This window comes from Brassica napus, chromosome C8, assembly GCF_020379485.1.
Source record: "Brassica napus cultivar Da-Ae chromosome C8, Da-Ae, whole genome shotgun sequence".
In the NCBI taxonomy this organism is placed as follows: domain Eukaryota; kingdom Viridiplantae; phylum Streptophyta; class Magnoliopsida; order Brassicales; family Brassicaceae; genus Brassica; species Brassica napus.
The window spans coordinates 37,614,980-37,631,268 of NC_063451.1; the positions used below are offsets into that span (position 1 = coordinate 37,614,980).

Sequence of the window (16,289 nt, forward strand, 5' to 3'; positions counted from 1 at the left end):
TTATGGAGGTTTTCAGTTAATTATTCATGGATTCAGGTAACTTTAAAATGTAAATAATATGGGTTCATGTTGATATTGTAAATGAGTTGAACTAGCTCGTGCACGCAAATGCTATATCACTAGACAAGTGAACGAACGAGCAGCTTACAGTGTGATAAGATATATTTAAAGAAACTAAATACACTTTAACTTGTGGAAATACACTAACACGAATCACTTGAATGATAATCCCACTGTCCATAATATATTTTGATTTACATATATAGATTACACATTCTGTAGAAGATAGCGGTTTCTCATCAAACAGCTAGAAGAACACAAGTACTTATCAGCATGGCCAACCTGATTGATCTTTATAACCTTGGGACCTTTGCATCCTAAGCCACATATGCAGCAATGTCTTGGCGCAGCAAAAGTGTTGTCATCCACCACATACTGACGGCCAAACAACATGAAGCAGAAATGTAAATCCAAGTTTAGACCACCAATTACACAATGAGTGTGAAAGGTGGAGCAACAAGAGCTGTCATCACAAGTATAGAATATTGCATTCCCGTCAACTTTCTTCTCACAAATCTCGCACCAGTAATCATCTCTACGAGTTACATCCCCGGTTAAGCGGAGAGCATGCTTGTCGTACTTGTGACTTGCCAATACAGGTAACTGAGCACAATCAAAACCCAAAAAGAAATCACATTCACCACAAGACAGAACAGGGGAAGCCCATAACTCGCAGACGCCACATTTTCTTTTGCTAGTTGATACAAAAGTAAGTGTGTGTGGATGGATATCAGATTTGAAGGGCAAAGTGATTGAAGCGCATCCTATATCCAAGTTGAAACCTGGATGACATGTATACTTGATACCATCATTAAAATGGCCACAAGCATTGCAACAAAAGTAATTTTGATGAAACTCCAAATCTGGTGTGGAGTTACTGCCTTCCAAACAAAGTTGATGATGGTCATGAAGAATAGATCTCTTTCTCCGAGGGAGCTCAGTGCATCTTTGATGAAGGAAGAAAGAACAAACTATGCAAGCGTAATGGGGAGTAGAAGCAACAGATAACTTGCACATATTGCATCTTGCATTCACATCATCAACTCGACCATCTTGGTGAAATTTTAGATAATGGTCATGTGTGAAATGGAGTATTATTGTATTGACATCTGTACAAACAGGCCCAATAACAACATCATCGTCGTCATCATCACCGTCGTTCAATTTTTCTTCAAGTTCTTTTATCTTTCCACATTCAACAACATCTGAATGGACCGAACCACAACCACAATACCAAATTCCAGGGAGAATGGAACATATGCGTGGTGAGCCATGTCCGAGATTGACACAACGGACATGAAACATGCAATTGCAAGGGAGGCAAAGATAAGGAGATCGATCACCTTCTAACTCGCAAGCATCACAAGTGAAGGAGACTTTCTTCTTAAGGAGGTGGAGTTTATGTTGATCCTGGTCAACCTCAAGCAACGGTGGGTTCTTAGCACAAGAAAGATCCAGTTTGAAGTCACATATGAGGCAACGATACACCAGTAACATAAGATCTTCACCGCACAAGCAACATTTTCTATCACGGTTGGTATCAGGTAGACTTTCACGCTTGTCAAGGTAAAGAGAGTGTTAAGGATGAGAAGGGTGGGTGATCTCTGGCGCTGACTCGATGCATTCCTTGTGGAAGAAGATGTCGCATTCAGGACATTCGTAGAATTTGGCAGAGTGTCCCTTTTCTTCAAAACATCCAGCGCATTGACCATGATCATCCGAGGCAGAGTATAGAAGATGATGGTGGATGGGAAACTTCCGAGCAATCGACGGATCATAGGGATTATGTTTGTGCAATACACGAGACATTTCTGGACTAGTTTGTTTGATAAGGAAAGGGAAAATGGTCTTCAATATCTTAACTATGTCTCCTCAGATCAGAATCTTTCTAGTCAAAGAGAAAAAGAGAACGCCAAGGTTAGTGATGTAGACATTAATTAATTTTATTATTCTATACACTAAGGGGTCCCACTGTTGTTGTTACTTGTTATCATTTATCCCTTATATATTATTTCAGAATCATTACAACATTTAGGTATCCGTATATCACTACCGCAAAATTTATTAACAATATTTTCCAATCTATTTTTCTATTGATTGGAATATGGTTAAATGTATTAGTAATGATGTTTTTTTTTTGAAATATGTAAAATTAAATATTTTCTTAATATGTGTACATAAACCCAAAACGACAATTAGTAAGTTTTTTATGAAACTAACCCTAAATTAATTATTAATATTCTTCATTATTTTTTAAAATAAACATTACAAAATTTCCTAATATGCTATATGTATATATATGAAAATTAATAATTTTGAATAATAAAGGTTTGATAAAAATTTATGTATCATTTATCATTTTTTTTATTTTAGAGTAATAAATAAATAATAAACACATTAAAATATAATAAAATTTTATATTTTCTGTATATGTTATATTTTGAATTTTTAAAAATGACTATAAATTATCCAAACTATTAAAAATTTCACATTGATTTTTTTTTGTGATCTATGTTTTCAGATTTTTGTTATGACAAGATACAAATGATTACAAAATTATATAAATAGGAAGTCTCATTTAGTAAATATTAAGATTTTATATATATATATATATATATATATATATTTGTTTATTTTAATATTATTCAAATTAAATTATATACCATATAAAATACATAAGTATTTTAATTTCAAAACTTGCTTTGAACAACTTTTTGATAAAAGCTTTGAAAAAATATTGACAACTTAATATGTTTGAATTTTAAAACTTTCATTTAATTTTTTAAAAATTATAAATTAGTAAAAATATTAAACATCTCACAATGAATATTTTGTTATCATTGATTTAAAGTTTTTTTGTTATAAAGAGTTACAAATGAACAAAAAACCATATGAGTAGAAAACATCATTTAATATATATCAATATTAAAATATATTATATATTTATGTTCATATCATTTAAATTTAATTATATATCATATAAAATAGAAAAATGATTGTTTGGATTAATAAAAATGATTGTAAATAAATAAGAGTTATTTTTTTATCTATGTGCTTCACCAATTTAATTATAAACATATTATTTACTACCTTTTAATTATTTAATATATACATTATTTCATGATATCAAAAATAGCATATAATGTATAAATAATTTATATATACAATGTTCATTCTACGTAAGGCATGGATCTTAATGTAGTAAATTATTACTTCAAAAAAGTTTTTAAGTTGTAACATTGAGTATAATTCTTAGCTCAACACCATAGCTCTTTTAATAGTCCATATAATAGACCTTTCATTAACCAAATGTTTATAAATATTATTTTTTAAATAAAATTTATGGAGTTACATAATATGATTGATAATAAATATGACAATTAGTCATACTAAATAATAAGGATTTGCTAAAGATTTCTATATCCTCTCATATTTATTTGATTATTTATAATTCAAGTGGAATGTTTCTTTTCATTTGATTGCTTTTTTTTATTTGAACACTTTTATTTTATTTTAACACTTGTAATCAAAGTATTCTTACAACCTGAGCCAAACCGGCCAACAATAAAAACTCAAACAAAAAGATACCAGTAGGCGTAGGCATCTATAATTAATCAAACAAATGTGAGAACCATACAAATGAGGCAAGAACATTTATAATTAATCTCTTTTCATTTGATTGCTTAATAGCTTTATTGGTGACCTTCTTCGTCCTATCTGTATCTCATTCTTCAACTTTTGAACTGTTTGTTTGAATTCGGAATCATCTAATAGAAGAAAGCCCAGTAACTTAACCAAGGCCCATAAGGAAACGATATAGGGCTTCTAGTCTTTTCATTTGCACTCCCATAAGATAAATAATAAATAAAAACCTCAAAACTGATACTAGGGTTTTCGTTTCGCCGCTCCAGGTTCGTCCTTCTGCACTCAATCTCCCTTTTGTTCTCAACTTGAATCGGCTATCTTCGTTTCCGGGGTTAACTAATCTTGGGTTTTACAGATTTTGTGGAAAGGATCTCACTTTGAGCAATGGCTCCAGCTAAAGGTACGGCCTTTCCATGAAAACATACTCTGCTGCTGAAATATATTTATTCCATAGTGATCATCAGCTTTTTCTTATAATCAGTCTATCAATCTCTTCTCTTCCCTGCAATTACTTTGTTCAGATTTTACTTGGTAATAATAGCTCATCAAAAACATTACAATCATGAGCTAAAGTGTGGCTATTTTCTATGTACTCGACCTTTTGATCTTATAGTTAGTGGCTGTACATTGACTTACTGTGGGACAAAAGCTCTCGTATGTCAGCTGAACTCGAAGTTGAGCGTTTACTGCCTAGTGATAATCTTGAATATGTCCTTTTAACTAGTAAGAGTCTTTGTGAAAATATTTCGTTTATAACTTGCATTTGAATTGTAGACATGTAAAGATTCTGCCTTTGAACATTTCTAAATTGTTTCAACTCTCTTTTTCTCCATTTTTTTTGCAGTTGATGTTACTAAGAAGGCTGACTCAAAGGCCAAGGCCTTGAAAGCTGCGAAAGCGGTGAAGTCAGGCCAAATCATCAAGAAGAAGGCGAAGAAGATCAGGACAAAGGTGACGTTCCACAGGCCAAAGACATTGACGAAGGCTAGAGACCCGAAGTACCCACGCATCAGTGCAACTCCGAGGAACAAGTTGGACCACTACGGAATCCTCAAGTACCCACTCACCACCGAGTCCGCAATGAAGAAGATCGAAGACAACAACACCTTGGTCTTCATTGTTGACATCCGTGCAGACAAGAAGAAGATCAAGGATGCTGTCAAGAAGATGTATGACATTCAGACCAAGAAAGTCAACACCCTCATTAGGTATTCTTGAAAGCTTCACTCTGAGCCTTCTCTTCCTTGTAGTCTAGATATGTAGAATGAATGAGTGAATGGTTTTTGTTTGCAGGCCTGATGGAACGAAGAAGGCGTACGTGAGATTGACTCCTGATTACGATGCTTTGGATGTAGCTAACAAAATCGGGATCATCTAATCTTATCATACCATTGTTCTTTTGGAGTTTAAAACACAGACTTCTTGTTTCTGTTTCTTTATTATGAGTTTTGTTAGAGAAATTAATGATACGTCTCTTTGCTGTGCTTTATCGTTGGACTCCAAGATATGTTTTGGTACTAGTGCGTTATAATTTTCTTATCACCTGCTTCCCCTCTCTGATACCCGGTTAAAGTGGGTTAATTCGTACCAGCAGCTTAACCAACTCTAGATCTAATTAGACTTTCTCTTTATCATATATACTAAATCTCAATATTGTATAGCGTTAAAATTGATATCTGAATGATCTTTGTTCCAATTTCTATTGCAGCTTTCTAATACCGGTTTAGTCGTACCAATTTTAATTTACAATTGAGAAAACAGGCTCACAGTGGAGCTTTTTTTTTTGTGTGTGTCAAACTCACAATGGAGCCTACACTCTATACTTGCATAGTTGCATAATACACAGTGGAGCCCGCATCTGATACTTGAATAATTCACAGTACGTAGAGCGCACACTCTGAATAATTTGATTCAAGGGATTAATCAATTTTTTTTGGTTATAGCACGTTTTGAGATTTAATATTTTACCACTTTATGATCCTATCTGTCAACTACCTTACCACTTATAATGGGAGTCCTATCTCTTACACTAATAATATTAAACTTCAGAAAACCTAAATTATTTTTGTACTTAGACGAAGCAGCTGGTGACTTCAGAGAAAGAGACAGCTTCACACTGAGAAACACTATGAGCAGCAATCATCAGACTGTAAGATACAACGTTGATGAGATCTCTTATCTTTGTAACACCATTACCATTCAAATGTTTCTGTCTTTATTGATCCAAAAAGCAGGTGATGAAGCAACTAGAGCCATGGTGTGAGCTCAAAGACAAAGTGGTTCTTCTAACAGGAGCTTCTTCCGGCATAGGAAGAGAGATCTGCCTCGATCTAGCCAAATCCGGCTGCAAGATCATCGCAGCAGCTCGCCGTCTTGACCGTCTCCAATCCCTCTGCTCCGAGATCAACGCCTTATTCTCCCCAACAAAAACCAAACAAGCCGCACCTCTCGAGCTAGACGTCTCCTCAGACTCATCCACCATCCAAAACGCAGTCAAACAAGCTTGGGACATCTTCGGAAACATCGACGTCTTGATCAACAACGCAGGCATCAGAGGCAGCGTCAAGTCGAGTCTGGACCTATCCGAAGAAGAATGGGAAAGAGTCTTCAGAACAAACCTAACCGGACCTTGGCTAGTATCAAAACACGTCTGCGTTCTGATGCGCGACGCCAAACGCCGCGGCGGAGGATCGGTGATAAACGTTTCCTCCATCGCGGGGCTTCAGCGCGGGAAGCTACCCGGCGGGTTGGCGTACGCGTGTTCGAAAGGAGGTCTTGATATTATGACGAAGATGATGGCGGTTGAGCTGGGTGAGTATGGTATAAGAGTGAACTCGATAGCCCCGGGGCTGTTTAAGTCGGAGATCACGGAAGGTCTGATGAGGAAAGAGTGGATGAAGAATGTGAGGGAGAGGATTGTTCCGTTGAAGGTGCAGCAGAGTGTGGACCCGGGGCTTACCTCGCTGGTTAGGTATCTGATTCATGACTCTTCCAGGTATGTCTCTGGGAATGTTTACATTGTTGACGCTGGTGCTACGTTGTCTGGTCTGCCGATTTTTTCTTCTCTTTGACAAGTTAAAAAGCTTTGTGTGTGGTGTTTGTGTAATAATAAGTGAATACATTCAGAGAAAATTGGCTTTTTCAACCTGCCAGCCAAAGGGATAGAGAAATGAATAAGCGTCCTTATTGTCAGAGACAGTCATGAATCCTTTTTTGCTTTCTGCACCAACTGATCCATTTTATCATCAAATCCTCTTAGAAATATAATAATTTTAGCTAGCATGATGTGTCATCCGGAAACTAAGATAGGATAACTGACATGATACTGGAGCTTTACAAAGCAATGAGATCCAAGGAGCCACAACACCTAATGTTACCACCAGACGCCTCCTATCACATTTATCTTGAACAAACAAAAATACAAGAACTATGTAAACGGTTTATCTTTTCGTCAATTACATTCAAAATGCAAACAAGAAATGTAAAGAAAACACAGACCCTGAAGATCAGAGGAGGAAGACGGAGATTGCTCAGACCGAACAATAAATGATACTCCTCTCCTAACAACATACCCGCTTCTCTGGGGTAGACATAGACATAGAAAATTCACAGACTGTAATCACATATTGTTAGACATAGACAATTCAGTTGATTGGCAATTCTGAAGTAGAAGAACCTTAGGGATGGAGATTGGCGAAGAAGGTGAAAGCTTCAGAGAAGCCATTGACGACATGCGGACAAAGACAGGAGATTGATAGTCTTGTGTGTGTTTGTCCTCTTGTATATGTGGTAGAGACGATGGTCGCTAGATATAGATTCTCTCTAACAGATTCTGTTCTTCCTCAGTTTATCCACTTTGAAATTTCCTTGACCTTTCTTTAACAATGTTATTATTACAAGACACATTAATAAAAGACAAAAGCAGGTGCTTAAATAGTACACCCCCATAGAAATTTTTGGCCCAGTATTGTTAAAGGCCCAATAAAGCCCATATGTAGGTCGTATCAAAACCATCAACTAGGGTTTATGGCTGGGTCTCTCTTCTCTGGAAAGGTTTCGTTTTCAGCTTGTTGAAGATGGTGCTCTCGAACAAGAAGCTCAAGCAGAAGCTTCGCCAAGATTTGGTTAAATCTCTATCCGTCTCCGTAGCAGAAACCAACCCAGAATCATCCTCGAGCTTGCAATCTCAATCTCTGAAAAGCCTCCTTGACTCAGCCAGCCACAAACCCAGATTGTCAAAGAGAGAGATACGAAGAAAGCTCGATACTTCCACGAGAGGAGACGAACCCAGTGAAGTGGAAGGTGACGCTGAGAAAACTGATGAAAAGATTGTAAAGAAGAGGAAGAGAGACGATACTGTGGAAGACAAAGTAGGTGAAGAAGGAGAAGGGGAGAAAGGTGTTAAGGAAGGGGAGGAGTCCCAGAAGAAGAAGGCTAAGAAGAAGAAGAAGCAGAAGAAGAAGAAGAAACGAAAGACTAACAAAACTCCAAAGAAAGCCGATGAAGACAAAGTAGAAGAGAAGGTTAAGACAGAAGAGATTCAAGTTGAGACAGAGAGGTGAGTTTGTTTAAAGCTCTGATGTCATGTTTTTTTATGTTTCAGTTCTGTTAATTTGATTGTGTTTTCTTCATTTACAGTAAAGAAGAAGAAGAAGATGGGATTGTTCCTAAGAAGATATACGTTGGTGGTATTCCTTATCAGAGCACAGAGGATGAGATTCGTAGCTACTTCAGAAGCTGTGGTGTCATCACTAAAGTTGACTGCAAGATGCGTCCTGAAGATGGTGCATTCACTGGCATTGCTTTCATCACCTTCGAAGTAAGTTTTTTTTGCTGTTTCTCTTAGGACATTGATATGCTGAAGATTTTGCATTTAAGACCACATAGTTCTCCTTGTTTAGGGGTTTAGGCTCATTTCAGTTTCAGAGAAATCATCAAGAGATTGGTTAAGCTAGACTATAGCTGTATTGACATCTTTCTCTATTAACAGACTGAAGATGGAGCTAATCGTGCTTTGGCTTTTGATAGAGCTGCAATGTAAGTAATATCTGAAAATGCTTAGGACTTTCTTGTTTACAGTTGAGTAATCGTTTTCAACTTTGTTACTAGGGGTGATCGATACTTGACAATCCAGCAATACGTGAAAACCACACCTTCCGTGCCAAGAACAAGAACATCTTCTGGCTTCGTTCCAGAGATGGTTGAGGGTTATCACAGGGTGTACATTGGGAACTTAGCCTGGGACACAACAGAGCGTGAAATACGCAAGCTCTTCTCCGACTGCGTTATAAACACGGTGCGGTTGGGCAAAAACAAAGAAACAGGGGATTTCAAAGGGTACGCGCATGTGGATTTCAAGGATAGCGTCTCTGTGGCCATGGCGCTTAAGCTGGATCAGCAGGTTATCTGTGGAAGACCTGTCAAGGTTTGCTGTGCTCTTAAAGAGAGACCAGTGGGGGATCATAGTACTAATCCTACACCTGGTGAAACAAACATGGAAGAGACTGATGCAGCTGCTGATGACGTGAACTACTTTGAAAACACGATGAGCAGCGGTAAGATCAAAAGGAGGAGCTGTTATGAGTGTGGAGAGAAGGGTCATCTTTCTACCGCCTGTCCCAAGAAGCTTCAAGAGACTGTTAACGCAAGACCACCGACCATGCCAAGCTATGATCTTCAAAGGAGCTATGGTGGTTCTTACATGGATGAGACATACACTGCTACAAATGAAGGTTATAGTGAAGGCTTAGCATCTGAGGTTAGCACTGGTAAGGTCAAAAGGAGGACTTGTTATGAGTGTGGAGAAAAGGGTCATCTTTCTACAGCCTGTCCCAAGAAGCTTCAAGATGCTCATAAAGAGACTGTTAACGCAAGACCGGCTATGTTTAGCTATGATTATCATCAAAAGAACAATGGTGGTGGTGGTGGTTCTTACATGAATGAGACATACACTGCTGCAAATGAAGCGACTAGTGGAAGCTTACCATCTGAGGTTAGCATTGGTAAGATCAAAAGGAGGTCATGTTATGAGTGTGGAGAGAAGGGTCATCTTTCTACAGCTTGTCCCAATAAGCTTCAAAACAGTGATCGCACAAACTCAAAGGCGGATCACCAGGCTGTTGAGGCAAGACCGGTTCAGGTAACAAGCTATAATATTCAAAAGGAATCAGGAGATACTGACAACAGAGGCGGTTCTTACATGGACGTGACACATGCTGCTGAGCCGGTATCGGTTGCTGTCACTGTTGGAACTAATGAAGGAGGCTCAGCGTCTAAGGTTAGCGCTGGTAAGATGAAAAGGAGAATATGTCACGAGTGTGGATTAAAGGGTCATCTTTCTTCTGCATGTCCTAAGAAGCAGCAAAAATAGAGGGTGATGAACCCAAAAGCCCTACAGAGACAGCTTAAACATTGTAACGAAATGTTCTTGTTTTTTTTTTTAATTTGACATTTGAAAGGAATAACTCAGGCCACTTGGTAGGAGAGGAGTTTTGTTGGTTCTCTTTTAGAATCTCTTATAAGATTTTTTTTTTTTTTGTGTCGGCAGAGAAAAAAAGTTTATAGTGTATTGTTTTATTATGAAATTTTACTTTTTCATAAATTTATGGTGTAGCTTTTTCACACTATATTTCTGTTTTACAAAAATAATAGGTAAACGGTTTTTATTTTTAAATGAGAGATCCGTTTTATGATATGTGTTTATCATCAAAGTATATATCCTTCGAAACAAGAAGTTACTACAAAATAGGAAAAATTAGAAGATGAAGTTGTCAATTAAAAAGCCAATCAAACATAATGGTAAGTGTTAACTTCTCTGTGTCGTCAAATAACGCCTTCGTATATATACATCTTATGATTTTATTTCCTGTACCTAGAGATACTTTCGACATTCTATCAATATAGATTTTCCATATTTTGACTATTGCTAAGAGAAAAAAAAAAAAGATTTGCTTGGTGGATTTTGAATTAAAAAAATAGTTATTTGGATTTCATATATTTATATAATTTTGAACTTCCGTATCTACTACTCATTTTACCAAACAAAAGAAAAATCAAACCAAATGGTCACGCCTACTTAGATATATAAAAAATATAATATCTCATCTTTGTACCTTGAATCTCTCTCTCTCTCTCTCTCTCTCTCTCTCTCTCTCTCTCTCTCTGTTGCATGTTTTAAACACGAGCGCACAACACACAAATCTTTACTGAACTTTTTTTTATTTATTTTGACTCTTCCCACGACTTCTACCATCAACTACTGAAAGAGTATCGGAGATCTAAATGGGACCTATCAAAGCGTTAAAGAAGAGGAAGAGATCAGCCGAGAAGAAGGCTGATCCCAACGTCTTGCTCGCTGCTTCCGCCGCCACTGATTCTCTTCACGATGACGACGACGACGAATCTCAGCCGTCGGATTGGTGGGATGGATTCTCTCGCCGTATTTCTGGTACTTCCAAATCTCGTTTCTTCTTCTGCATTGATATCTCCCGAATCTTAACGGATTATTGTAGCTTTTCGTTTTCTTTAAATTCGTCGGTTTCGATGTAATTTAATTGAGTTTTGTAACTTTCGATTGGATAACTACATTTAGGCTATAAAAGCTGAAGCTTCTTCTTAGTGCTGCTTGTAGCCATTTATAGATGTGAGAGTTTAAAAGTTTATTCTTCCAAATCAAGCAGCTTTGACCTTGCCCCACCCCCCCCTCTATGCTTACTGCTTTGGATTATGAAATCTTTTAAGACTTTGGGAGATATTACTTCTCATTCTCTAATGGTGGCATTGTTAACTCAATGCCTCTGATGGTAGATGGTAACCAATATGCTGACTATATTTCAATAAATAGATGATGTTGTTTAGAAGAGGAACAATTTGCTGACCCTTGTTACTATGAGACGATCATGCTTTTTTTTTTTTTTGCTTTACCTTTTAGGTCCGTACTCGGGGTCTACGGATCCAAAGACATTCGAGTCTGTCTTCAAAGTATCAAGAAAGACATTTGACTACATTTGCTCTCTCGTGAAAGACGACTTCACAGCAAAGCCTGCAAACTTCAGCGACTCAAACGGCAACCCATTAACTCTCAACGACCGTGTTGCTGTAGCGCTTAGGAGGCTCGGCTCTGGTGAGTCTCTCTCCGTCATTGGAGAGTCCTTTGGGATGAACCAGTCAACCGTTTCGCAGATCACTTGGCGCTTCGTTGAGTCCATGGAAGAGAGAGCCCTGCACCACCTCTCATGGCCTTCGAAACTCGACGATATCAAATCAAAGTTCGAGAAGATCTCAGGCCTTCCAAACTGCTGTGGAGCAATCGACATCACGCATGTCATGATGAACCTTCCCAATGTGGAACTGTCGAACAAAGTTTGGCTGGACGGAGAGAAGAACTTCAGCATGGTGTTGCAGGCTGTAGTGGACCCTGACATGAGATTCCTCGACGTGATCGCTGGTTGGCCTGGGAGTTTAAGCGACGACGTCGTCCTCAAGAACTCAGGATTCTTCAAACTCGTTGAGAAAGGGAAGAGACTCCACGGGGGAAAGATCCAGCTCTCGGAGAGAACAGAGTTAAGAGAATACATAGTAGGTGACTCAGGCTTTCCTCTTCTTCCGTGGCTTCTCACTCCATACCAAGGCAAACCCATGTCGCTTCCTCAAACAGAGTTCAACAAAAGACACTCCGAGACTAGAAAGCCCGCGCAGATGGCGTTGTCCAGGCTTAAAGATAAGTGGAGGATCATAAACGGAGTCATGTGGATGCCTGATAGAAACCGGTTACCGAGGATTATATTTGTCTGTTGCTTGCTGCACAACATTCTTATAGATATGGATGATCAGACTCTGGATGATCGTCTCTTGTCTCCCCAACATGACGTCAATTACAGGCAGCGAAGCTGCAAGACTGTCGATGAGGCTTCATCTGTCTTGAGAGATGAACTCTCTAACCAATTGTGGGGAGAAAATTCGTCAGCTTGATTACTCTCCATGTTCTTGTCTTCTTTGTGTAAAAGCTTCATTTGCTTCTGTTTAGCATACAACATTTTATTAGTATCCATCCTTTCATAAAAAAATGTGTATTTTCTGAACTTCAGACACATCCTAATACACAAGCCTTAGTGACGATGAAATCACCAGCATTGGTTAGTTCCTGTCTCATTGATGTGTACCCTACTATTAGGCATGTAACTTTGAACAAAACCAAACCCGCGTACTGAACCAAAATTTGGTTATTTTGGTTAGAAGTTTGGTTCAATTTCTAAAAAATTGTTTTTCAGTTGGGCAATCGGTTACTTCAATATTTTTCTTTACAAATAACTATATCCAAACTATATCAAAAAACCGAACTAACTAAATTTTTAATCGAAATAAGCAAAAAATTTCCAATTTTTTTAAACAATTTAACTAAAATTTAACTGAAATCAAAAACATCGATAGGATTTTCAAAAACCAAACTAACAGAATACCGAACCGTTCTTTATTTTGGGCTAATTTGGTAAGATTTATGTTGAAATGAACTAACCGAAAATCGAACTACCCAAATCGAATAACCCGGCCCGCATGCCTACTTACTACTATAATTTAAAATACAGTAAAACCTTTATAAATGAATACTCGATTAATAAATTTTGCCGGTTCCAACTTGGACCGGTATAAAATATGACACAAATCGATAAAATAATAAGATAATAATACTTTTAAAACTTTCATGTAAATATATAGTCCCATTAAAATCATAAATTAATAAACTATCTATATATAATTTTATATAAGTACAAAATAAACATTATATTATTTATTTTATATTCACAATGAAAATATCTTTATTATTCTTAACATTTTAATATATTTTGATAATATTTAGTAAAATTGTATGGACAACCATTAAACAATCATATAAAACATAAACACCAAATAAGATAATAAAACAATATGAAAGTCAAATTTCTAAAATTTGAATAATGTACATGCGATAAAATCAAATATTTTCGTATTTTATATATAAACATATTAAAAATAGAAAAAATTTAAATAATTTTTTTTTTTGTAAATTATTATCTCTATAAATTAATAAATTTTCGCTCTATAATGGCAAAATGTTTTGAGTTTGACTTACCATGCAATACAATGGAATAACGGATGATTTAGTTTGCGTGATAAACGATTAAAGAAGCAAGTTTCTAAAATCTCTAAACTTACAAAACATCTCAAAACAAAAGGAACAACCAATACAGAGGAAACCACACATCTTGCAAATCTCTTTGACAACCTTATTAATAGAGTTTTAAACTGATAAAAACGAGGATCACAACGATGGGTTTTCTACAGGAATGGAGGTAAGATCACCCATCTTCTTGGATACTTCGGCTTCCCATCTTTCCCATCAAATATCTGCAAATCACAAACCCCACAATAAGAACCACATAATGCAAAGAGACTTGAGAGTTTAGCTTTTGTTACCTTTCTCAGACGGCTGTGCTTTCCAAGAGCCCAGTTAGTCATAATCAGAGCAGCAACAGCCAAGAAAACGTATCCCGCAACGGTCTGAGTAGCGATGTTGAACCCTAGCCACTGGTAAATCTCAGTCGTGTAATTGGCACACGTAACAATGTTGAAGAGGAAGCCACGTGGGATCTGATACCCTCCAGAGCCACTAGGGTCTCTCAGATTCTTCAACAGAATGTGACAGTAAAAGTTTGCGACTTGGCAGACCAAACCAAACCCGAAACCGATCTTCATCTGAAGGTCACTCACCGGCGTGTACAAAGGGTGGTTCACGTAATACGCAATGTAAGCACCAAAGGTCCAGTAGTAAGCACAGTTCCTGAACACGTTCCCTATCGGTGAAGTCGCGTGGCTGAACCTATGGACGAAGAACGTTTCCATGATACGTTTGAAGTAGTGAAAGCACCAGTAGTACATGGCGTAGGTCTGGACCGGGTGGATCACACGGTCTTCGCCGTAGCCCAGGTATTTGTAGACAGGGAAGTAGTAGAAGACCGGGTAGATTAGGAGCGGGCCTAGGTACTCGAAGAAGAAGAGCGTGCGGTATGAGACTTGTGCTCCCAAGTCCTTGAAGACTACGGTTAAGGAGTCTGTGTTTCCATCACAGTACTCTTTGAGTGACTTCTTGCTGTTGAGGACAACCGGTTTGTCCTTTGAGCCAGGAGCCACGGGGAGAGTCAGTCTTTGCCTCGATGGGTAAAACTTCTTAGCTGTTGCGAAACAACATAACCCGAATCACACACAGTCCATAATAACATCAGTAAAGCTATTCTAGATGTGAAGAAAGGGACTTCAAGCTCTCTGATTAATACAGATACTGTAGAGAATCTATAATGCATGGTCAAATCATAAGAGGGATACACTGATTACACATTGTTCGTAACGAAGATTTTAGATAGTGTCAATATAGTCTTATAAAGGCATGAAAGTGCTGACTTAGAGTCAATCTAAAATGAAAGCATTTGAGCCTAACAGTAACAGATCCATTAATGAGAATAGGTTGAAACTTGTAATGAGTAATCAAAAACCCCAAAACTGGGCCTCATTAGCATAGAACATTATAAAATCTAAACAATTCATAAGCTTCCACACAGATCTTGATTATAACCCATAAGCATATATCTCTTAAAGTGGATTCAACACATTAAGATCAACTACTGCTTTGCATGGAACTAACACTAGCTATCATAAGCAGATCGATTTCAACATTCTAAAGTCAATTCTACTAGTAAAAATGAAAACTTTACCTCTCTTGTGAAAAGCTTCCTGCAGATCAGCAACAGTCGCCTACAAAGAACAAAAACACACAACCCTAAAAGTCAGAAAGTATGCATCTTTTTCGCTACATTTTCTCCAATCGAGCAATTCAAAGTATATAACATAAACCCTCAAATCGAATTAAGAGAAACAGAACAGAGACAGGAGACAGATCAAAGGAGAAAGTACCGAATCGGGGAGGTCGAGGGGGGCTTTGAGAACTTCTCTGCCGCTGCGGGAGACGACGGTGACTTTCATGCTTAAAAGCGGAGAAAACGAGGAAGACCCAGATAAGAAGATTCAGAGTGTGAGAGAGAGAGAGAGAAGGAAAGTTAAATAGAGAGGAGGAGGAGGAGGAGGAGGAGGAGGAAGAGATTGGGCATTGAAGTTGTGTAGTTGGGAGTAGGACAACTAACTAACTATCTCCCAAACTTAATTTTTGGACCCATCTGGTTGCTACCGTCCCTTTTGGTCCCATCACCATTCTTTTGGGTTTTATTAAACCGGTTTTGGTTCATCATTTCATATTTTCATCTCACGTTACTTTTTTGGGTTTGTATAACCGGATTTGGTTCAATATATTTTACTCCCTCTATTTCAAAAAAGATCCAAATTTTAGAAGAAAAAAATTTGTTTCAAAAAGATATATGTTTTACATTTTCAATGTATAAACTAATTGCAAATTGTAAACTTCAAAAAAACATAATGGTGTTTATAAAGTTTTTATTGGTTAAAAGTTGTGGGGAATAGTTGATAACGAAAAATAATGTATTGGTAACTACAATTTGATACGTTTTCTTGATAAATGTGAAAAAACTTGGTGTTGCGAT

At 37.3% G+C, this 16,289-nt stretch overlaps 6 protein-coding genes across 9 annotated transcripts; 3 read left to right on the forward strand and 3 right to left on the reverse strand.

Annotated features, from left to right (window-relative positions):
* Window positions 1-267: 267 nt before the first annotated feature.
* LOC125592003 lies at window positions 268-1,557 on the reverse strand. Its single transcript, XM_048766969.1, has one exon. The coding sequence runs from the start codon at window positions 1,555-1,557 to the stop codon at window positions 268-270; it is 1,290 nt and encodes a 429-aa protein (XP_048622926.1).
* Window positions 1,558-3,887: 2,330 nt separating this feature from the next.
* Window positions 3,888-5,247, forward strand: LOC106396200 (60S ribosomal protein L23a-2). The gene is made up of 4 exons (XM_013836536.3): window positions 3,888-3,971; window positions 4,061-4,105; window positions 4,550-4,913; window positions 4,999-5,247. The coding sequence occupies exons 2-4, from the start codon at window positions 4,090-4,092 to the stop codon at window positions 5,081-5,083; spliced, it is 465 nt and encodes a 154-aa protein (XP_013691990.1). The 5' UTR covers window positions 3,888-3,971; window positions 4,061-4,089; the 3' UTR covers window positions 5,084-5,247.
* Window positions 5,248-5,797: 550 nt separating this feature from the next.
* LOC106396201 (psbP-like protein 1, chloroplastic) lies at window positions 5,798-7,697 on the reverse strand. Of its 4 annotated transcripts, none has more exons than XR_007327124.1 (4): window positions 7,382-7,617; window positions 7,204-7,285; window positions 7,025-7,108; window positions 5,798-6,925 (listed from the first exon to the last, which is right to left on the reverse strand). XR_007327124.1 is itself a non-coding variant. In XM_048764656.1 (4 exons), exons 1-4 carry the CDS (start codon window positions 7,436-7,438, stop codon window positions 6,847-6,849), a joined length of 228 nt encoding a protein of 75 aa, XP_048620613.1. In that variant the 5' UTR covers window positions 7,439-7,697; the 3' UTR covers window positions 5,798-6,846. The 4 variants fall into 4 exon arrangements, 2 of the variants coding, with proteins under 2 accessions (XP_048620613.1, XP_048620612.1); XM_048764656.1 differs by having other exon boundaries at window positions 5,798-6,851; window positions 7,382-7,697; XM_048764655.1 differs by having other exon boundaries at window positions 6,708-6,934; window positions 7,382-7,682.
* Window positions 7,698-7,707: 10 nt separating this feature from the next.
* On the forward strand, window positions 7,708-10,397 carry LOC106396198 (phragmoplastin interacting protein 1-like). The gene is made up of 4 exons (XM_013836532.3): window positions 7,708-8,263; window positions 8,344-8,524; window positions 8,696-8,742; window positions 8,815-10,397. The coding sequence occupies exons 1-4, from the start codon at window positions 7,782-7,784 to the stop codon at window positions 10,073-10,075; spliced, it is 1,971 nt and encodes a 656-aa protein (XP_013691986.2). The 5' UTR covers window positions 7,708-7,781; the 3' UTR covers window positions 10,076-10,397.
* Window positions 10,398-10,823: 426 nt separating this feature from the next.
* On the forward strand, window positions 10,824-12,827 carry LOC106396972 (protein ALP1-like). Its single transcript, XM_013837489.3, has 2 exons — window positions 10,824-11,152; window positions 11,636-12,827. The coding sequence occupies exons 1-2, from the start codon at window positions 10,987-10,989 to the stop codon at window positions 12,673-12,675; spliced, it is 1,206 nt and encodes a 401-aa protein (XP_013692943.2). The 5' UTR covers window positions 10,824-10,986; the 3' UTR covers window positions 12,676-12,827.
* Window positions 12,828-13,787: 960 nt separating this feature from the next.
* Window positions 13,788-15,880, reverse strand: LOC106396280 (very-long-chain enoyl-CoA reductase-like). Its single transcript, NM_001315967.1, is given in 4 exon segments — window positions 13,788-14,088; window positions 14,158-14,912; window positions 15,450-15,489; window positions 15,649-15,880. Coding segments are annotated over 4 exon segments (933 nt in total). The 5' UTR covers window positions 15,718-15,880; the 3' UTR covers window positions 13,788-14,019.
* Between the last annotated feature and the right edge of the window lie 409 nt (window positions 15,881-16,289).

Bases quoted from the DNA above. Each gene is read 5' to 3' on its own strand.
- LOC106396198 (XM_013836532.3), top strand. From the start codon at position 7,782: ATGGTGCTCTCGAACAAGAAGCTCAAGCAGAAGCTTCGCCAAGATTTG. The intron at 8,525-8,695 runs GTAAGTTTTTTT...CTCTATTAACAG, and splicing joins TTGCTTTCATCACCTTCGAA to ACTGAAGATGGAGCTAATCG. The intron at 8,743-8,814 runs GTAAGTAATATC...CTTTGTTACTAG, and splicing joins GCTTTTGATAGAGCTGCAAT to GGGTGATCGATACTTGACAA.
- LOC106396201 (XM_048764655.1), bottom strand. From the start codon at position 7,438: ATGTCGTCAATGGCTTCTCTGAAGCTTTCACCTTCTTCGCCAATCTCC. The intron at 7,109-7,203 runs GTCTGTGTTTTC...TGTTTGTTCAAG, and splicing joins TTCCTCCTCTGATCTTCAGG to ATAAATGTGATAGGAGGCGT. The intron at 6,935-7,024 runs GTCAGTTATCCT...AAAATGGATCAG, and splicing joins TTGTAAAGCTCCAGTATCAT to TTGGTGCAGAAAGCAAAAAA.
- LOC125592003 (XM_048766969.1), bottom strand. From the start codon at position 1,557: ATGTTACTGGTGTATCGTTGCCTCATATGTGACTTCAAACTGGATCTT.
- LOC106396200 (XM_013836536.3), top strand. The intron at 4,914-4,998 runs GTATTCTTGAAA...TTTTGTTTGCAG, and splicing joins AAAGTCAACACCCTCATTAG to GCCTGATGGAACGAAGAAGG.
- LOC106396972 (XM_013837489.3), top strand. From the start codon at position 10,987: ATGGGACCTATCAAAGCGTTAAAGAAGAGGAAGAGATCAGCCGAGAAG. The intron at 11,153-11,635 runs GTACTTCCAAAT...TTTACCTTTTAG, and splicing joins ATTCTCTCGCCGTATTTCTG to GTCCGTACTCGGGGTCTACG.